Source organism: Triturus cristatus, chromosome 9 (assembly GCF_964204655.1).
Source record: "Triturus cristatus chromosome 9, aTriCri1.1, whole genome shotgun sequence".
Taxonomy (NCBI): domain Eukaryota; kingdom Metazoa; phylum Chordata; class Amphibia; order Caudata; family Salamandridae; genus Triturus; species Triturus cristatus.
Window position 1 is genome coordinate 1,092,869,592 of NC_140592.1, and position 23,045 is coordinate 1,092,892,636.

Consider the following 23,045-nt stretch of genomic DNA (forward strand, 5'->3'; position numbering starts at 1 on the left):
TTAACTGAGTATCACATACAATGATTCTCAACCACCTTGACGCGAGTCAATACGAATTCCAGAACCGTAAAGGCAATCCAGAATCTGAACGTGCTACAAGACCATACAAAGGTTACAAGTGTGCTATAAAAATTATGTTAAAGTAAAAAATGTATATAACATGGCTTAAGATATTGTGTAGTAATAAAGTAATGGTCTGACAAGTGTCCCTATATTGGGACATAAGTTTCATCCTCTAGCGCTGAGTTCTGAGCTATATATGGGCACATCTGGTATTTGTCACTGGCATCATTGAGTGGTTCGACATGCAGCTTCCACATGTCAAGCTGTGTGCACTATATCAGATCTTCCCCATGGATTCTTTACCATCCTGACAGCCATGTTATTTAACCAGAAACTTCAAGCAGGTGTGACTATTCATATTCAATGAACTGGTCACATCTCTCACTGCTCAGGAAGGCAAGGCTTTGAAGACAAAAGCTAGTACACCCCTAGCAATGTTCAAGGAACAGCAGATATGAGAACCCAGATCTTCCAGTTACATTCATGGAGGGTGCATCTGGCAGTCACACCATATAAACCTCACAGCAAGGATGTTCAGCGTGGCAAATGTGGCATCCCAGGAGCTGTCAGATTCCTACTCTCCCTTGGAAAGGCACAGATAAGATTCATGTTGTTCCCAAAGGTCAGCAGCTGTGCTCCACTGTGCACGGTGCGAGCATCTGAGGCTGCCCAAAGGACACAGCCTGCATTCCTGGATCACATTACCCACTTGTCAAAGGTCTGGCAGATGGATGTCAGGGGAGGCAAGTGCCTAGCTCAGGTGACACTTACCTCAAAGTGACTGCCACCCATTTAAAGGGTCCTGCAGTCCACAAATAAAAGGTGGGTGGAGTGCATTCTCAAAATACCAAAGACCACTTCTAATACACTCTAGAAGAAATCCATTATTATTTTTCAAACAAAATATGCCATGGACCCTGGGACTTTAAAGACGGAAGCATGGGAAAGTGTGCATTAGAATTTACAGTATTTTCAAAGAGATCATCTCTAAAACAGATAAATAGTTTGAAGAAACAGCCATCCCTACAAAGAAAATGTGTAATAAACTATTTTATTGTAGAAGCACATATTGATGACTTATGCAGCATCCTCTGTACCAATTTAAACTTCGTTTTTTAATTCTATCAGAAAGAAGGTGTTATGTCATCTGACTGAGCAGTCTTGACAGAATGTTGAGCTAGTGAAGCGAACTTTGGAGGTAATGTGATAACTTCAGTGCATATGGCCTATTGTAGAAATATGTCTTTGTGATCAACAGTGCATTTGGACTTTGAGAACATTCGGGCCTTCAGCATCCATGTTAGTACTACACTCATGAAACAAGCATTGGCAATGCCAATACCCCTGACTTGTGAATGAAAGTGCCTCTGTGTCATTGATGGGTTTAGGCACTCTATAAGTCATCTTAAATGCACTTTGCCATTCATTTGTGCACGTATGCATCGATCCAATAATCCACTGACTTTTTCTTGTATTCACTTTCTGACAAAACCATAATAAAACACACACAGGAAAAAACTGAAAAAAACACAAGTAGAAATAGAAAACATACTTCTGTCTATGTGCAATGGGCAGATATTTGCAATAACAAAACTAAATAGAGCAGTGGGTGTTTGTCTTGTAGTGGTATTGTGAATATTCTATCGTGTTTTAAAGTTCCAGCATGGCAACCATATTCAGAACCAATGTGTTGACCATCATGGAATGGTAAAATTATTATACGTTACAGATAACAGCATTCTATAATGGTTGCCTGGTTTAGAAGTGCCCACGGGGTATGTGGCACACTGCAGATGAAAGGAGGGGCAAATAAGAGGCCAGTTAGCATGCTTAGGGAGCTGTAGTAGCCTCTTAGGAAAAAATTAAATAAAAAGAGGATAAGCAAGGAAATTGAAAGGGAACTGAAAAGTTACTCCAAAAATAAGTCTAATTAGGTAGCATACAGAGTTGGAGACATTGGTCACCCATGAAAACCAGGTTTTGTCTCATTTGCCACATAATCTCCCACAGGAACCACCACGCGACTAGACTGAATGGTATTTCAGCATCTAGCAATATCATTGCCATTGGAAATTTGAGTATGTTTGCATGTTTTATCAGTCGCATTGTAAGGTTCAGGTGGGACGTAGTGTTCCACCCAGGAATACGTCCATGCTGTAAATCAGATGTTATGTGGTTTACAGCTCTTTCACAGCTCATTGTGAATAAAATATTCCAGCCAAATATTACAGGTCGAATTGTGCTGAGATATTTGCCTGTAGAAATGAAAATCTTGTTGGGGCAAAGGGTCTGAGGCTGCCCAAAGGACACAGCCTGCATTCCTGGATCACATTAGCCACTTGTCAAAGGTCTGGCAGATGGATGTCAGGGGAGGCAAGTGCCTAGCTCAGGTGACACTTACCTCAAAGTGACTGCCACCCATTTAAAGGGTCCTGCAGTCCACAAATAAAAGGTGGGTGGAGTGCATTCTCAAAATACCAAAGACCACTTCTAATACACTCTAGAAGAAATCCATTATTATTTTTCAAACAAAATATGCCATGGACCCTCAGACTTTAAAGACGGAAGCATGGGAAAGTGTGCATTAGAATTTACAGTATTTTCAAAGAGATCATCTCTAAAACAGATAAATAGTTTGAAGAAACAGCCATCCCTACAAAGAAAATGTGTAATAAACTATTTTATTGTAGAAGCACATATTGATGACTTATGCAGCATCCTCTGTACCAATTTAAACTTCGTTTTTTAATTCTATCAGAAAGAAGGTGTTATGTCATCTGACTGAGCAGTCTTGACAGAATGTTGAGCTAGTGAAGCGCACTTTGGAGGTAATGTGATAACTTCAGTGCATATGGCCTATTGTAGAAATATGTCTTTGTGATCAACAGTGCATTTGGACTTTGAGAACATTCGGGCCTTCAGCATCCATGTTAGTACTACACTCATGAAACAAGCATTGGCAATGCCAATACCCCTGACTTGTGAATGAAAGTGCCTCTGTGTCATTGATGGGTTTAGGCACTCTATAAGGGATGTATGTCGTTACAACGCACACTTTTACAACGCATGCACTTACAACGCATTTTTTACAACGCACAATCCATTACAACGCATGACATTACAACGCAGGACACTACAACGCATTTTTAAAAACTACCTTTACAACGCATTTCCATTACAACGCATACTACCTTTACAACGCATACCATTACAACGCATAATATTAAATTGCATTTAAGGTAAGTATTAGATAGTATAGGGGTAAAAATTACTACTCTAACTCCAGGGGGTGCAACAGTAGGGTAAGTGTTGGATAGTATAGGGGTAAAAATTACTATTCTAACTCCAGGGGGTGCAACAGTAGGGTAAGTGTTGGATAGTATAGGGTTAAAAATTACTATTCTAACTCCAGGGGGTGCAACAGTAGGGTAAATGTTGGATAGTGTAGGGGTAAAAATTACTATTCTAACTCCAGGGGGTGCAACAGTAGGGAAAGTGTTGGATAGTATAGGGGTAAAAATTACTATTTTAACTCCAGGGGGTGCAACAGTAGGGTAAGTGTTGGATAGTATAGGGGTAAAAATTACTATTCTAACTCCAGGGGGTGCAACAGTAGGGTAAGTGTTGGATAGTATAGGGGTAAAAATTACTATTCTAACTCCAGGGGGTGCAACAGTAGGGTAAGTGTTGGATAGTATAGGTGTAAAAATTACTATTCTAACTCCAGGGGGTGCAACAGTAGGGTAAGTGTTGGATAGTATAGGGGTAAAAATTACTATTCTAACTCCAGGGGGTGCAACAGTAGAGTAAGTGTTGGATAGTATAGGGGTAAAAATTACTATTCTAACTCCAGGGGGTGCAACAGTGGGGTAAGTGTTGGATAGTATAGGGGTAAAAATTACTATTCTAACTCCAGGGGGTGCAACAGTAGGGTAAGTGTTGGATAGTATAGGGGTAAAAATTACTATTCTAACTCCAGGGGGTGCAACAGTAGGGTAAGTGTTGGATAGTATAGGGGTAAAAATTACTATATTATGCATTGTAATGGTATGCGTTGTAATGGTAGTATGCGTTGTAATGGAATGCGTTGTAAAGGTAGTTTTTAAAAATGCGTTGTAGTGTCATGCGTTGTAATGTCATGCGTTGTAATGGATTGTGCGTTGTAAAAAATGCGTTGTAAGTGTAGTACGTTGTAAAAGTTGCGTTGTAAAGGTTGTTCCCCCTCTATAAGTCATCTTAAATGCACTTTGCCATTCATTTGTGCACGTATGCATCCATTCAATAATCCACTGACTTTTTCTTGTATTCACTTTCTGACAAAACCATAATAAAACACACACAGGAAAAAACTGAAAAAAACACAAGTAGAAATAGAAAACATACTTCTGTCTAAGTGCAATGGGCAGATGTTTGCAATAACAAAACTAAATAGAGCAGTGGGTGTTTGTCTTGTAGTGCTATTGTGAATATTCTATCGTGTTTTAAAGTTCCAGCATGGCAACCATATTCAGAACCAATGTGTTGACCATCATGGAATGGTAAAATTATTATACGTTACAGATAACAGCATTCTATAATGGTTGCCTGGTTTAGAAGTGCCCACGGGGTATGTGGCACACTGCAGATGAAAGGAGGGGCAAATAAGAGGCCAGTTAGCACTGCTTAGGGAGCTGTAGTAGCCTCTTAGGAAAAAAATTTAAAAAAAGAGGATAAGCAAGGAAATTGAAAGGGAACTGAAAAGTTACTCCAAAAATAAGTCTAATTAGGTAGCATACAGAGTTGGAGACATTGGTCACCCATGAAAACCAGGTTTTGTCTCATTTGCATGTAATCAGGAGGGGGGGACACGAGAGCTGGTTGTTTAAAGAGGTCCTGTTCTAATGCTCCCAGGGGTCTACGTGGGAAAAGACAGGTAAGAGCAGTTCCTCTCAGAGGAACTGCTCTTACCTGTCTTTTCCCTTTGTCTCATTTGCCACATAACCTCCCACAGGAACCACCACGCGACTAGACTGAATGGTATTTCAGCATCTAGCAATATCATTGCCATTGGAAATTTGAGTATGTTTGCATGTTTTATCAGTCGCATTCTAAGGTTCAGGTGGGACGTAGTGTTCAACCCAGGAATACGTCCATGCTGTAAATGAGATGTTATGTGGCTTACAGCTCTTTCACAGCTCATTGTGAATAAAATATTCCAGCCAAATATTACAGGTCGAATTGTGCTGAGATATTTGCCTGTAGAAATGAAAATCTTGTTGGGGCAAAGGGTATCTTTTAAAAAAAAAAAAACTGCTATTGTATCCTCAGTCCAAGTCTCAGCTGGTTCAGCTGTCAGGGGTATGTGACAGAATACCTCCAAATTTGGGGCAGTGAAGTGTCAAAGACCAGAGATTTGACACTGAAAAGTTCAGTCGACTCTTCTCCTTCATTGTCCAAGGAAAGGAAGACTCCTCTGAGCAGCCACTGTGCCACTCTGCACAGAACAGTGCACATGAAAGGTGCCAAGTCTCTCCGGGTGGCAATTAGCAAGAAAAACAAGCATTGGCATAGCCAATAGGTCTCGCCTTTGGGACCTTATAAGTGTTTAGCCATGCAACAGTTGCATAACTAAATACTTATAAGGTCCCAAAAGCGAGACCTATTGGCTATGCAAAGCGGCCGTGCGGCCGCGAAAGGGATCGCGATCAAACATCAAAGCGGCCGTGAAAGTGAAAGTAATAGCGGTAAAGCACGGCGCGCGCGCGCCCGCGCACCTGCACTGTAGCTCTAGGCTGGCCTGGTAGCACTTTTTGGAGCCCTCTCAATAAGTCTCGCCAGACCAGCGCATGCGCTGGGTCAGGCGAGACCTAAAAACATAAGGGGTAAAAAAAATCTCTTTGGCAATTTTGAAGAGTTGATATAGACGTTATTACCAAGGCACCAACCTCCTCATGACATGAGGTAAGAGAAAAAACCTAAGTGAGGATATTCAGACTTAAATGGAGTGTAAGTTTGCACAGGGAAAATATGAGGGGCAAAAACAGTAGCAAGTGGACAAATGTGATACAAACTAAGTAGAAGAATGCATTACAATGCACCCATAGGTTGTAAATGTCTCTTTTAATAAGATTAAAAAAGGAACTGACATCAAAGGAAAATGTTTGGCATCCTATGCTCAGTGCTGAACTCTGCAGTTCCATCACCGCTCTTCTTGCCCAACGCGGCTTGCTAGACACTCCTCCGCGTGACCGTGTGCATGGAAAGACCAGTGTGGTCCAGGCAGTGAGGATGCTTAAATACATGCTGAGCGCGTCATCCACCAACATGGTGCCTGTCAGCATCAAGAGCGCACCACCTTCTCCTGAAGGCCTGCAACCTCTGGTAAGCTCTCTGCACAAATGTAATGTAATGTCATTCAATAGATGTTTGTAAAGAATGGCCCGGTGCCTTCTCATCATAGCTTATAGTAGGTCATCATAGCTTATAGTAGGTCATCATAGCTTATAGTAGGTCACCTAAAGGTATTGCCTCTCTGTATTTCTGGTTCGTAAACACAATTTTGCAAAGACTACCTGTCCCCACTTCTCCATTTATTAGACATCTCCAAACTATTGAAATTACCCTTTTCAATCAGTTGTTTGAACATGCAAATAAATATAACTTGCTACATCTGATACAAGCAGAATTTCACTGTGACAGCAGGACTGAGACGGTTGTTGTTGTAGCTGTAGATAGCCCGTGCACTTTTTTTTGGATAAAAGGAGTCCTGCTGCATTAATTCTATTATATTAACCAGTGGCATTTTACATTGTTGATCCCAAGATACCACTTTCTAGACTTGCTAATCTCAGTTAAGGAGAACGTGCTTAACTGGTACAATGACTTTCCGAGCTCCAGAACCACCTATAGTGCCTCCTTTCACTTCTACAGCGCGGACTCTCCTATGTGATGTTCCACAGGGTTCTATTCTTTCACCCCTTCTCTTTAGTATATGCATGATACCGCTAGTCCACCTCAAGCGGTCACTCAGCTATACCTGGCACAGCCGTCTGACTGGCCAATTGTTGCCAATTATAAAATATGCATATAGAGTGGCCTTTGGCTGCACAAGAGGAGTATTGCTTTCTCACAAGATTTTTTGGGCTGTTTGATGTATCATTCTTTCTCCTATGTAGTCCCTGCATTGCAATGAATTAGATACTATTTTACTATTTTACATCTCTTAAGTAAATCACACATTAAATTATTTATCTCACATCATACACAAAGAAATAGTTTTTTGTTTAGTTTTTTCTCTGCAGCACCTAGGTTTACATTTTTAAGTCAGGACTGGAAAAAGCAACCAACACCTGGCCTGCCCTGTGAGGGAAGAAGCTGCCCTTTCCACCTAAAGATCTGCGTAATGCTGAAACAACAGAAAATCTGTAAGGAGGATATCTTGAGAAAACAGGCCCTGGAATACCAATGCAATGGCAGAAAGTAACTATGGCTGTCTGCACACTGGTACTGGCACAACAAGCTGAATGCAGGAGGTTGGGCGTCTCATGAGTTCGGGTGGGGGTTAGTATGGGAATATCAAGGAGTCAATCCAGATGGAAGATGAGATGAGAAAGTTACTTGACAGAATTTACAACACAGTAACGTGCAAATATTTTTCAGAAAGTGAAGTACTGCCACAACTTGATTCCTAGGTAAATGTAAGGAAGAAGCCTAATGGTTATAAGAGGCTGAAGGAACAACTGGACTGAGAACTGTTTACTCTGATTGTGGATTGGCATCAGGAGTCAATCCACACCTCCTGAAATGGTCCTTTAATTGGACCACAGCTAAAATGGCTACTGGTTCTCAAGACAACAATGACATTTTGTGTGCTCCTAGTGTGCTCCTACAAAAATAAGAGCCATGAGATCACAGTTAAAATGTCCATGGGTTCTCTCAAGAACACCAAAATCCCATGTACTCAGACCTCCAGGATTTGCTGTTTCATCAAGAGCAGGGCAAAGCAGGCATGTAGAAGGATTCCCAGCCTGAGGACAACTGGTGACACACCACAGGAACCTTATCCTGTAACAGCATATAATGGCCTGTGGTGTCTGTCACCAAACAAGGGATACTGCGGGCAGGGACAGCAGAGCAGCCATCTTCTGTGAGCGTTAGCGGGTGCCAATCCTAATGTGGATTTGGGGGTCTTGTGGGGGACCGCCCAAAGGTGCAGGGTCACCCTATAGTCCACGGGTCCGGAATACAAACTGAGATCAACACTGGAGCACGGAGAGAAAGGATATTTATTACAATCTCATGAGAGAGAAAGCATCAACAACAGACACCCATAGCTGTCTGAGGAGGCAGTCTGCTGAGTGCTTTGGTTCTGCACCTTATATACCCTTCATCCCCACCCTGTGCGTGCTAGGTGAACAATAACAAACACCAATAATTTACAGACAAGCAATGGTCAGTTATGATACAATCAGCAGGTGGTGGCTGTTTGGCCCCTGCAGGGCATAGGTGAAAAAGGCATGATTATATGTCAAACAAAGGTTAATCTGATAAGTCCACAGATGGTAGCGGTGAGGCCCCTGCAGAGTGTAGGCGAAAAGCATGTTTATGCAACAAGTAAAGTTCGATCGGATAAGTCCGCAGATGGTAGTTGTTGGACCCCTGGGAGGCAAAGACGAGAGGAATGATTACACAGCAAGCAGAGTTCAATCTGGTAGGCCTGCAGATGGTAGCTGTTGGACGCTTGCAGGGCATAGTGTGCAGGGTGAGGACGATAAACATCTGGGAAACTCCCTGTTCGACTGGTTGAGCATGGGCTGGTCAAGTTGTGGCAGGTCAAAGCACGAACAGGGTGTGAGCGTCTGTGCAGGAATGTGGGAGGTCAAAAGTGGAGCTCCAGAATGTTCGTGAAAGAAAGAGAAGGTCAGTCATGAAGGGTATAGCACAAAATGGTGGAGTGAATGGCAAGATAACAGACCTACTTTTCCACAGTCCCTCCATTTTCCATAAGCGAAACCATTTTTTTTTAGTCAATTGCAATGTTCATCAATAGCTGTGTCTCACATTCAGTCCTTATTTTATCGTTCTTGACCTCTGCATTTACGGACACTGACTTGATAGCATTTGCGCAGAGGCCACAGAGTGGGGGACCACATTGAAGGCAAAGACAACAAAAGGGAACCAGGGCAAGAGGTATCAGGATGATAATTAGAACCTTGCATCCCCATGTCAGCAGAAGCTGCCATATCCAAGAACCAAGGAACCATGAGTCTGTATCTTGATGGAGGTCAGAGGCTATTCGATGGAGTGTGGAAATATTCTCGTAGACAGATGATGAATGATCCGGCACATACACGCAACATTTGGTGCCGATGATGCGACATGCTCTTCCGCGGTCAGCTAGCATGACATCAAGGACCATGCGATTTTGTAGAGTGACGAGGCGTACCGCTTGGAGCTCCGCAGTGTTGTTGGCCAAAATACCAGCTGTGATGTTGACGGTGGCTTCCATAACTCTGGTGAGGTGGCGAATGGCTCCGCTGTTTTCCATTTGTCCCCAGAAGGGAAGGAGGCCCTTCAGGGCATCCAGGAATTGTTGAGAGGTTGTGTCTGTTTGTTCACCCACATCGTTGCTACGGCAGGCGCGATGATGAAGAGGAGAAGCAATGTAGACAGGGGGAAGGAGGAAAGCTATGTAACATGTGCCTCCCCAGTTCTCGTGAAGCCATGCGTATGCCTTTGTTCCACACACGAAGTAGGTGTTTGGGGAGGCAACAAGGGGCGGTGGAGATGTCGTATTCAGACTTGTTGTCACGGCACAAGAGCTGTCCCCAGCGTACTCAATACCTAAGCCTCTGATACACATTAGTCCAGGAATGCGAACAATAGCTAGTGGTGGGGTCTGCTTGGCGGCTGTCCTTGCTTTGAAGCTGGAGAAGTGTATTCTACTGGTAGAGTCGAATACCAGCATTTCCTCCTTCTCATCCTCAGACATGCATGTAGAATTGTTCTTTGGACAAACAGCATTGCCCGTTTTGTTCTGCTAGAACTCATCTTGCAATTGTTGGAGAGTGATGTCGGCAAGGCCGCTGGATTGATGGGTGCCCATGATGAGCGACATCCAGGCAGCGCAAGAGGCGTGTATAGAGTAAGAGTAAGGGAGGAAGGGTATGTTATTCTCCGTGGAGTGAGGCAGGAGACCACAGACCGAACAGTTCGTTGTATTCAATACCTCATTATGTTGATTCAACATTTGAATGAAGGTGTTGTTCCAAAACTCTTGTCGCCTATTTTGGAGATAAGGGACAAGGAGACATGGGAGTGTTCAAGAGGCGTGGCATCAGTGGGCAATATGGTATCCTTGGCTGGTGCCCCTTCATCCAGGATCCAGAAGAGGATGGCGAAGATAATAGTGAGGAGGAGAACTGTCGTCAAAGCTATTGACCTGTTATTATGCAGTTTGTTACATAGTGCTATCTTCTTGTTGGAAAGTTCCATGGTTTCGTTGTTTGTCATAATCAGTCTTCTTTTGGGCTCTACAGCTGTTGGAGAGAAAAGGTGAGCCCTACGTGTCGCCGGTAGCTGGTGGTTGCTTCTCCTGGCTAGGCTTCTCAGTACCCCGCTACCTGGAGTATCAATCCACCCTTTCAGATAATACTACCACCCTGTGACTTTTGGCTCACCTCCCCTGTCCGGTCGCTGGAGCTCCAGAGGCCCTGCGTGGGTGGAGGTTGTATCTTTCTTTAATTGGCACGGTGTTATCTTTGAATAATTCCAGTTCTGGTTCTGGGAGACCACACACAGGGGGGTCGCACGTTAAAACTTCCTTGTAGGTGGACAAGGTAGGATCAGTTTGAGTGATGCTGGGGATCTTCCAGCAGTGCACAGCATGGATCCAGGATTTCTTGCTTTCCACTCGCAGGGCCGTTCTAGTGGTCAGAAGGACTAGCAGGGGCCCTTTCCATCGGGGTTCCAGCGTCTTCTTTCGAGCGAAATTCTTTACCATAACAAAATCCCCCGGTAGGATGGCATGTCCCGGCCCGGTGGATCGATCAGGCAATGCTTCCTGGACCTGCTGATGAATGGAAGACAAAGTTTGTGTAAGTACGGACATATAATCACTCAATGATTCACAAGGGGAATCAGACAATGTGGTAGCAGGGGGTGCGCCCCAGATGTTCATTGGGCGTCCAAAGACCACCTCATATGGAGTCAATGAGGTGCGGGAATGCGGGACAAATCCTATTGATAGAAGGGCCAGTGGTAGCGCAGTTTCTACTATTTTGGCTAGTTTGGATTTGATTGTGGCATTTGTATCTTTCCACTAGGCCTGCTGATTGGGGGTGGAAGACGGCATGACATTTTTGTTGAACCCCTAATCCTGATAGTATATGCTTGAATATTTCTCCAATGAAGTGACTCCCACTGTCACTCCATTGGACTCGGCAAAGGCCGTAGCGGGGAAATAATTCATTCAGCAATATCTTGGCGGTGGTTAGGGCAGTGTTGTCTCTAACCGGGTAAGCCTTCACCCATTTGCTGAATGCGCAAACAACCACCAAAACATATTTAAGGTTGTTGCATCGTTCCATTTGGATATAATCCATTTGCAGCACTTCAAAAGGTGATGTGGGGATGGCATATCCTCCCTGAGGTAGCCGAGTCCCTTTACCTGTAGCGGAGACAAACCAAACACTGTTGGACCAGTCTGGAGGCGGTAGACCGGAATTGGTTGTTATCCCACACTTCCTGTAATATTTTAGTCATGGTGGCAGCATTGGTGTGTGCTGGCAAATGAGTCATGTTCAACAATGGGAGGTGATAAGCATTTGGTATCTTCCAAAGTTTTGCATCTTTGGATCGCCAACAATTTTCTTCATCAAGCATGCCCTCCTTCTCCCAATTTTGAAGTTCTTCAGAGGTGGCAGTGGACTGGATGTCCCGGATCTGTTGTCTAATATCATGCCACTTCTCTGCTTGGGATTTTACGATGTACATAGGGGTATGTATTCTTTCCTGTGCAGTAGCCCGGGCTGTTTCATCAGCAAAGGCATTTCCTAATCCTATTTCGTCTGTGACCTTCTTGTGTGCGTTGCATTTAACAATAGCTAATATTCTGGGTAGTGTCAAGGCTTGGAGCAATGCAGTGACTAAGTCACCATGCTGAATGGGCGTACCATGTGACGTTAAGAACCCTCTCTCCTTCCAAAGGATACCAAAACTGTGGGCTACTCCAAAGGCGTACTGGCTGTCGGTATAGATGGTGACAGCGAGATCCTGGCTAAGGATACAAGCGCGGGTGAGAGCTATAAGTTTTGCGTCCTGGGACGATTTCTGAGGTATGCGTGCAGTCTCAACAATGGTATTGGTAGTGGTGACGGCATAGGCAGTAAATGTGGTACCGTTTGGTAGTTTAATACAAGACCCATCCACCCACAATTGCCCATCCTGTTCCGTGAGAGTGGTGTCTTTTAAGTCTAACCGTCCCTTAGTCTGTTCTTCTGTTCGAAAGAGGCAGTCATGTGGAATATCTGGGATGTCAGGATCTGGTGTGGGCAGGAGTGTGGCAGGATTCAAGGTCGCACATCTCTTTAGCGTGATATGGGGTGCTAACAATGTAAGTTCGTATCCTGTTAGTCGTGCACTAGTGAGGTGTTGTGTCTTTGTCTGATTCAGTAATATTTCGACTGCGTGTGAAACTAATACCGTCAATCTAGATCCCAACACAATCCCTTCACTTTGTCAGATAGAGACGGCCGCTGCTGCAACAGCTCTAAGGCAAGAGGGCAGACCTCGGGCCACAGGGTGGCCGAAAAGTAAGCGCATGGGCGTTGTTTGGTGCCATGAATTTGTGTCAGGACTGAGAGAGCACATCCTGAGCGCTCATGGGTGTAGAGGCAGAAGGGTTTAGAGTAATCAGGTGTGCCCAATACTGGTGCAGAGCAAAGAGCGTGGCGTAAGTCTTGAAAGGCTTGGTCAAGTTCTCAGAAGTGAATGTACATTTCAAAACTGGAAGGATGGGGCTATTGTAAATGTCAAACTGAACTTCGTCAACCACCCCAGCTGCAATCATATCCTGTACTATAGTCATGAGAGCCTTTTTGCCGTCTGCAGAAATTTTATACTGAGGGAGGCGAGGAAGAGGTGCATTCTGTTTTACTGTTATGTGGACAGGATCCATCACAATCTCCCCCATGTCGGTGTCCGTGATGGCCCACAGGGTGTCCGGTAACTGGGACAAATCCTGCCAGACAGGGGCGCCCTAGGAATCAGCTTATGTGAGAGGGCACTTCTAGAGGGTCCTGTGTCGACCAAGAATTTGCCCTGAGTTCCAACCACTGAAGCTGTGACATAGGGCCCTGATTGATCAACTGGAAATTCCACTGGTTCCTTTCCCTGTCCTTGGCTGTCTCATGCAAATTCATTGTCGGGTAAGTGGTCACTAGAAAAATCGTGTGCAAAAACCTGTCTATTGTTATCGAAGACATTGGGGGGTTGTCCGTTGGAGGGTGGGACTCATCCTCTATCTCTACTCAGTCCCCTTCCCCGACCCATTGTATTTTGCTGTAAAAGAGGACAATCTGCGCGGCATTGGCGTGTTTCCTTACTATACGCGCATTGGTCCTGGGACAGTTGACGTGGGGGTGGGTGTGTTCCAGCAGTCGCGGGCATATAATTTTACTGTGGACCTCTACCGTTTCCTCCCCCTCTAATGCTTATTTGGGAAAGCATTACTTTTTCTTTGAGTTCTTTTCTTTTCTTATCTTTTTCCTCCTCTATCTTATTCTGCAGATGTTCATAACATTGGGCCATAGTCAAGATCTGTGTGGGTGTTGCAGCAGGCCACGTGCTTTCACTACTCTGTAACTTTGTGGAAATGGGTGGCGACAATCCTTTAACAAAAGTTTGAACTAGTAAGTGTCGACCTGTCTCAGTCGTCGAGTCCTGTCCACTATAGTCAATAAACACCTGGCTGAGGCGGGAGAAGTAGTCAGATGTAGTTTCCTCAGATTTTTGTTTATAAGCAGTGATGGTTGTCCAATCTACTTTCCTAGCTGGAATTGTGGCCTTCAATTTTTTTACTATGTTACCTGGCAGCTTTAAAATGGCTTCTGCAGGCCTTTCACCTGGTTTTCTGTCCCTATCCATTGTCGTCAAATCCATCCACTTATGTTTGAACAAGGACACATCGTCAACTTTCCTTATGGGTCTCCAAATATCTGGGGGCAGAATTAACCCAAAGAACTGAACTATGTCAGTCAGTGTCATCGTATAAGTGGTAATAACCGTGTCCAGCCCTTCGTAGAATCCCGTAGGATTCTTCCGGGGGTCAGGTAAGTCCTTTTTGAAAGCTAAGATGTCAGCTCGAAGCCACAGAGTGTACACCCAATTATATAACGTCCTACTTTTGGCATCTGGACTGTCCAGTCCCTCAGCAGTACCTGCCCATCGAGCGGGGACAAAGAGGTGGTGCATAGGCTTCATAGATAGCACTGATCTGGCTAGAGGTGAAAAGATCCTCCAGGCAGGTGCAAACTAGACCATCCAAGGCCTGCTTCTGTGCGGATGTAATTCGGGGTGTGTGGGATCGAGCAGAAGGTGTGGTCTCAGGGTCTGATTGAGCGGGAGGGGCAGTGGGATCGGGAGGCAGGGGTTGGGCATTTTCGGTGGGTACATTTCCATCGGCCGGCCGTGGGATAGGATGGGGAGGGACATGGTACGGTGGTGGCAATGGATGGAGAAGAAGATCCTCTTCATGGGGGTCTGCTCGCGCTAGTGGTATATGACGCACAGGATACTGACCAGACACATTCAACCTGTGTTCTCTGACTGTGCGCGCAAGGTTGGATGCAACTTTTTCCTGCTGTAATTCTATTAATGTCTGTTTATCGCTCTTTCGAGCCTCTTTCTGTAGCCTCGCCTGAGCCCTTCTCTCTCTTTCAGCTCCCTCCTTTTTCCATTGGCCTAGGGCGTCAAACATAGCTTGTCGCGACCTTCATCGAAAGAGCTGTATTTCTACAGCCTCAATTTTGTGAGATTCAAACGAACCACATATGGGCCACTGAGTCTCTTTATCCTTGGACGTGTATTTATGCCATAATGAATTATACATTATGGGAGAAATACCGTACTTTATGTACACTTACTTGAGGTACCATCCGGGGGAGCCGGCTGACTATCTTCCAACACCCTCGATCGAGATATACAACAACCAAACCATCGTGCAAATTTACTAAACTCGGGCATGTTTTCCTATGTTAAAAAACATCTCTACAAATTTCTAGTTCGGACAAAAAAGTCCACATTACCCGCCCAGTATCACTCGTTGCAAAGAGTGACTTCTTACCGAAGAAAACCAGATAACCAAACAAATAACAAAAAGGTATCGCAAAACAGCGACCCTACCAGAATCCTTTGTCTCGTTCTCCAGGCGGTCTCTTTACTGCAAAGATCGTCCAAATCTATCGGGGGCCCGAGTCAGGACCGGAGCCACTTTCGGGGGTCTTTTCGGATGTAGTGAAGGTCGGGTGGTGGCTAAGAGGACGAGTGACTTTTTCGCGTAGGCATTCCCCACCACCGTGCGTTCAACTTCCTCATCGGGACCCCTCGACCGGGCAGCCGCGTCGCTGATCGTGCCTCATGTTTGGGCGCCAATTGTGGATTTGGGGGTCTTTTGGGGGACCGCCCAAAGGTGCAGGGTCACCCTATAGTCCACGGGTCCAGAATACAAACTGAGACCAACGCTGGAGCACGGAGAGAAAGGATATTTATTACAATCTCATGAGAGAGAAAGCATCAACAACAGACACCCATAGCTGTCTGAGGAGGCAGTCTGCTGAGTGCTTTGGTTCTGCACCTTATATACCCTTCATCCCCACCCTGTGCATGCTAGGTGAACAATAACAAACACCAATAATTTACAGACAAGCAATGGTCAGTTATGATACAATCAGCAGGTGGTGGCTGTTTGGCCTCTGCAGGGCATAGGTGAAAAAGGCATGATTATATGTCAAACAAAGGTTAATCTGATAAATCCACAGATGGTAGTGGTAAGGCCCCTGCAGGGTGTAGGCGAAAAGCATGTTTATACGACAAGTAAAGTTCGATCGGATAAGTCCGCAGATGGTAGTTGTTGGACCCCTGCAGGGCACAGGCGAGAGGAATGATTACACAGCAAGCAGAGGTCAATCTGATAGGCTTGCAGATGGTAGCTGTTGGACGCCTGCAGGGCATAGTGTGCAGGGTGAGGACGATAAACATCTGGGAAACTCCCTGTCCGACTGGTTGAGCATGGGCTGGTCAGTTTGTGGTAGGTCAAAGCACGAACAGGGAGTGAGCGTCTGTGCAGGAATGTGGAAGGTCAAAAGTGGAGCTCCAGAGTGTTCGTGAAAGAGAGAGAAGGTCAGTCATGAAGGGTATAGCACAAAATGGCGGAGTGAATGGCAAGATAACAGACCTACTTTTCCACACTAATGACCCTCAAAAAAAGAAAGCTGCTCAAAACTCACAATATCTGTGTAGTCCAGATATCCATGAGGCTAAGCATAGACAAAGACAGCTGACAAAACAAAAACTGGATTTGAAGATGCAGAGAAACTTTCCAGCATCAACGTCGCTACTTATTTAGACGTTTTACGTTATCCCACATAAGGTCAATGGGTGTCAGAGCATCTCGAAATTAACAGACATTTGACCATAATAAGGAAATAAAAAGGGTTTGAGAGCTACACAGAAATATTAGGGCTTGCTTTATAGGAGAATTTATAGCATGAAACGAACTTAAAAAAACAGGAGCAGAGTTCATCATATTCCAGAATTTATCCGAGTCCCAATTTTTTAAACAGCATAGCTTTTAAATTATCCCACATATTCTATCACTTATGACATGTCCTATAACATCATTGATAACATCACTACAACATTTGAAATTACATCATTGATGACAAAACTGTGCATGACAAGGACACAAGCTATATAAGTTACAAGTCAGAACCTTAGCTATATTCCAATCTCACACCTGATTTATTCCACAGACATTTATTCACTTAAAAATAAGTGTACATTTATGTGGGATGTAACAAACTCCACGACCTGCAAAATGACTTGTGTCTACAACGTGTATTTTGGCTTCTCCAGGACAATCCGCTCAACTTATGTTCACTCTTCGTGTGTAAGGAGTTCTTAATGTGACAGCTGAGGAGGAGGAGATGAAACAGATTAGTCGGGAGGTGTTCAGGTCTGTGTGAAGAAAAACAGATGCATGCTGCCAGAGGGTGGGACATTTCCCAGACTACACAGTTTTAGCCAAATTACACTTTGAAATGAAATTAGATATGCAATTTTCAGAAGTGTAGACTAGTGAGTGCGATCGGAGGGGAGGGACGGGGGAGTGTCAGGAGGTTGACGAGGGGAGGCAGGGTGGAAGGCATGGCAGTGAATCTCAGATTTCTCAACAACAAAAAAACAGTTTGACACAGTGTGAATGTGTGGGGTGACCAAGCTTCAGGATGGACTGTTCCCGTGAGGATCAGGGCCAATATTTGCATTAGGTGAGCCTCTATGGCTGATTTCGAGTTTGACGAACAGGTACTTTGTTGCAACGGAGTACCCTATCCACTAAACTCAAGGTCTACCTGATTTTGAGTAAGACAGACCCTATGTTTTACTCCGATAGAGTAAAGCCTACTATGACATTGTAAAACTTCCTTCAATGGCCTGACAAAGTAGGTGTCATCAGAAGTAAACTTTCCACCCAATTTAGAGTGGCTTTGTTTTTTTACTGTCCCTAACTGCCTGGTATACCTTGGCAGTGAAGAATGGTAAAAAAAGACAAATTACCCCAAGTCCACAGGAGAAAACTGGTGTGGAGGTCAGTAGTTTTTTCTATTTTATTTTTCAAATACAGACTCCCACTTTCAGAGTTGGTTTTTGAAAAATACGTTGGAAAAGTTTGACAGACGGCTGTCATGTTTTACGAAGCCATCCATTAAACTTTTTCAACATTGACATGAAACGCCATGAATCCCAAGCCTCTCCCAACCAAATTATAGATGTTTCTTAGATTATGCTGGATGTTAGACTAGGAGCAACTAGCAATATGAACCTTCAATGAGATGACCTTATACTTTCCACACATTCAGAATTAGAAGTTCTCGATTAAAAAGATTTTCTATATGGACTGCAAGAGCAGATGTCAGAGTATTATCTACATACTTATTCTCCAAGATGTTTGGAATGAAGAGATGAAAAAAGTTTTGACAGGCATCCGTTTTTCCTTTGTTACTCCAGATGCTGATAGTATGGGGAAGCAAGTGATGGGCTGGATCGATGAGACGAGGGTTTCCAATAATGATCATTCACCACATCATGTCCTGGAATGAAGATGGAAAGTTCTACTTCAGGTTGAACCCATTGCATTGTTTGGTGATTCAATCATTAAAACGAATACTGTCTGAATAATGGCATGCTCTGTCTTCATGGCCCACCTCTGGCATTCAAACTTTATACGATTTGACTGGACGTCTCACTATGTGTGTTAGGTTGAAATAAAACAGTTAATGCTTGATAATCAAGAAGGAAGCATTCAGTTGAAACGTTCAGCATCTGAGTTATGAGAGCAGTCTGAACTCAGAGACACGAAGCAATGAGAGTGTGGTCAGTCATCATTGCAGCAACATATAACCTATGATACCTTTTCACAAGATGGAGAATTAATGACTTTCTGTCAGGATTTGTTTTAGTGATTAAGGCCCCAAGAGATATAGACAACAGTCCACATCGCCTAACCATTTCAGTTAAGATACTAAATAGTAATATCACAATTAGAAATCAGGAGAAAAATGGGGGAAATGGCATGACACCAGAGAAACTGGTTCAAAATGGTGCAGACAGCAGCCACAGAACCACTGCTCGGTCATCTTGAAAAAACAAAAGCAGGACAAAGACGCTAGAACATATGAGGATAAACCAAATAATACATTGTGCAACACACGAATCAATAATATTTGCAGATTAACTCTCAGAAGGCTCAGGAACACTGTAACTAGCAGAACACAGGCCCAGAGCCGAAAGGACACCAAGGAGATGAAATCAGAGCTGCTGTGATGCAGAGCAGGCCACACACCTTTGGAGGTACAGCAAATGAGGTACCAAGGATCAGGTAAGGAGAGGTGAGGTAGAGGTGGAGAGTCTTTACTCACAGTGTCACAATGGTAAAAGAGTTCTGAAGTAATGGAAGAACAGGAGAAACTTGAGGCAAGAAGGTTGAACATAACAAAGTGTAGGGGCACAATGATGTGTGATGAACTGGTTCTGAAGCGAAAAGTAAACTAGACACATTGGCAGGCATTCACCCAGTGCCTGTGAGAGACTAATATACTAACAATCTGCCAGTGCCCTGGAGATTCCATGCACAACCTAGAATAGTGACCATGCTATTCCTTATGCTAGTGTCCCTGTACTTGCCTTGCACAGTTTTCTTGCTTGGCCTCTTTTGAATTTATACAAGACTCTACATCCTGGATTCAGGTCTCTATGCTCCACCTCCCATGACCTTGCTTCTTTTTCTTCCTTACACTCTTTTGTAAAGCTGCCAAAATAGCATATTTAATACCACTGAACCAGTGGCTGTGGATTCTCAATACAAAAGAAAGTGGATACATTGGTGTACTAGGAAGCAAATTGTTGGAAGAGGAGCTTAGATGAAGACTGAGAAGGAAACACAGTGTTGTCACAGCTATCTGCAAAGCTAACATCCCTTAGTCTGTCTGCTTTCCTGAGAATACCACTGTGTTTTTTTATGGCACTTCATGGACATACTACTCTATCTTACTGCTTTCCTCCAAAGAGACAAGGGCGCTTTGCAAGTAAGGATGCCAAGGGGAAGACATTTAGATGCAAGACTGATGCAACTGAGTTGTTAACGAGGGTCTGGATGCAAGGGGTAAGATGTAGCACAACAGAGCTGCACAGATGGGAAGTGATATTGTAATTCTGCTATAGTGAATGAGACTGCTTGAACCAGTGGACTATTCTTGCATTGCAAACATTTCTTCGAAGAAGTGAAATGTGCTTCCTTACCACTAAGAAAGAGGAGAAGGGCTGGTCGAAGATGATGACCAACAGCGTTGCAGTACTCTTGGGAAATGATTGATGTCAGAAGGGAAACAAAACTTATGGAATAAGTAGGACATTCACATCTGAGGTGAGACTCTGTGTGTGGATACAATGCAGGGCATATGGCTGGGATAGCTTTTGATTAAGACTGGACATTGGGAGTTGGGTTGTTGTGGGAGTGATTGCCAGGAGGGTACGTTTATATGGAATAAAGCATGGATAAGGTCTCTCTTTCAATGACCTATAGATTGTCTAGGAGTCTCATCCATATTGCTTTCAACAATATATGCTTCCTAAGAGCAGTGAGTATCCGGAGTCTCAATGCATAATATGGGTGTATGCAGTGGGGAGTAATACATATTTTCAGCCACAAATAGTACAATCCTGTAAGAAACAGAGCTCAGAGTATTGGTAGGAAAGAACCAGAACAACGCTATAAACAGGCCCACCAGATGTCCAAGGAGACCAAGCAGGCACCACACATACACATCAACAACCAGAGCTTGAAAAACTAAAACCAAAGGAATGGGTGAACACTCCCATATTTGAGATTAAATTAACACAATCCGTTAAAAAATGATTTAGCATGACAGATTTTCATGCCATGTAAGAACTTTAAGGAAAGTGTGTTGATATATTTTAGTCTCAAATAATCATATGCAACAGCGGAAAAACAGCGGTAGGTTACAACACGGACGTTACATCATCCGCATTGTTACCACGCATGGCATTACATCGCGAGTCGCTTCTACGACTTGCGCTAGATGGCGCACAACACCAGGGAATGTGTTGGATTTTAAATCCAACACATTTCCTGCTGTTGCGCTAACTGGAGTAGGAATAGTAATTTATACTATTCCTAAATCCAGCGCGCCATCTGGTGCAAGTCGTAGAAAGGACTTGCGATGTAAAGCCATGCGTGGTAACAACGCAGACTCTTTAACGTCCGAGTTGTAACCTACCACGTGGTAATGTATGGTGTAGTAACGTCATACATTCGCAACAGCGTCCTGTATATTAAGAAAGTCAACTGGTAAGGCTGGGTAACTTCTCCCAATCACTTTCACTTGAGTTTACTGTGTTAAATACATGGTCCCTGTTCAATACTCTGACAACACATTTATATCACACAGAAGCCTACTGCGAGGATGTATACAAGAAATACATAATCTGCAGAAGAAATAGCTGAAACTTGAAGTCTCCCAATTTAAATAAAAACATTCAATGTTTTAAAAATAATATGTTTAAAGTCAATGACACACACATTAAAAGCAGGATGACGAATTCATGTTGTGGATTACCCCAGTACAGAATGGAGAAATCATCTCTCCTTTGTGCCTGAAAACACTTACATCATCCAATAGGAATCCTCAAGTCTGCCACTCGCCTCCACCATCTATTCCTGTTGACTCTGTCCAATTCAATCCTAAAATGAAGTAAAGGATAACAAAAGAGAGATTTGTTCTTTGGTATTGCCCTTTCATCTGAACGTCACAGGATCAGTGTATTGTGGAAGGAATAGCTCTGCCTCCTAAACACTGCTTGGGATCCTGAGACTATATGACATGCATCAACACATTCAACCAACTGAAATAACTTTATCCTTGTCATAGTCTTGCTGTAGAGTAACAGGAAGAATATTCCCTTCTTGCTTAAATGAAAAAACATATGGACCAACATTCCACTCTTCCAAGAAGCCAGAATGGAACTAGAACTACTGACTTCACATGAGAAAACAGCCTCAATACGAAGACAAACCACTCGGAGAGAGCAGCATCCACCACTAATATTACTTTGGCAGTGGTCATGAGGCTCTGAGTAGTAGAGACTGGCCATCATCCTCTCACCAAGCTCTTCCTCTTAGAAGAGAGTAATAAGAAAACATATACAAACCCGATTCCACCTGGAATACTATTACAAAAGACAACCTTTCTGATCTCCCTAATGTGCATTTGCCCTTTTCTTATCATCTAAATTTGTTAAACAACACACCGTATCCAGGGCAATAGACGCCTTAGAAGTATCGAACAATTCAATTCAATTTAATTCAATGTTTTTATAAGTATGCTTTAATGTCTTCATTGTGAGTGCAATGCCTGACCATTTTCTTTTATGTACTTTTGCAAGCCTCGCTTATCTCCTAACATTTCAAGACTCCTGAATAAATCTCAAATGTAGATCTCTCTGACGAGGACCATGTTTTATTCAGTTTCCTCATCACCCATTCCGCAACATTCTCATTATATGAGTTACCTGATTTGGGTCTCCCTGGCTTTCTACAAACAAGGTCCACATACTTGTAATTTTTGGATGTGCAATCATGTTTGCTTATTCACAGACTTAAATTATACAAGACTGATCCGTATCCACCAATTGGCACCTAATTCCTTTCTACTTCCTTCTCGACTTAAATCTGTATGCTATTAACACTTTCTTCTGCCACCTAACATTACATTCTGCTTCAATACGGAAGGTCATCTAAACATGTATACCTGCCATTCTAATCACTGCTCCGGTATAGATGAGCATATGATGAATGCATGTTTTTCTGTATGTTTCATTGAATAGCATGGCCGTAGCCACAAAGGCAGTGGAGCATTTTGCACGGTCAAAGACAAGCATACAGTCAACAAGTGATTGGAGAGGCGGCTAGTGATTGGATTGTTACTGCATTTTAGTGAACTGTTTTTACAGTGGTGTGTCTTTAACTCCTTCCCAAATTGAAGCAATGGTGAGGTGCGATCATGAACATGATCTGAAGTTAGATCATCTAAAGTCTTTCAAAATTAACTCCTCTTTTGTACAACGCTGGTGGGAGGGATTCATTTACTAACAATATATAAAATGTACATCCCTATAACAATTTTTTTCCAAAACACACTCTCTATTTT

At 43.5% G+C, this 23,045-nt stretch overlaps 1 protein-coding gene across 1 annotated transcript; it reads right to left on the reverse strand.

Moving 5' to 3' along the window:
• Positions 1-9,064: 9,064 nt before the first annotated feature.
• Positions 9,065-10,033, reverse strand: LOC146799410 (syncytin-B-like). The gene has a single exon (XM_085627874.1). It carries the CDS (start codon positions 10,031-10,033, stop codon positions 9,065-9,067), a length of 969 nt encoding a protein of 322 aa, XP_085484000.1.
• Positions 10,034-23,045: the final 13,012 nt, after the last annotated feature.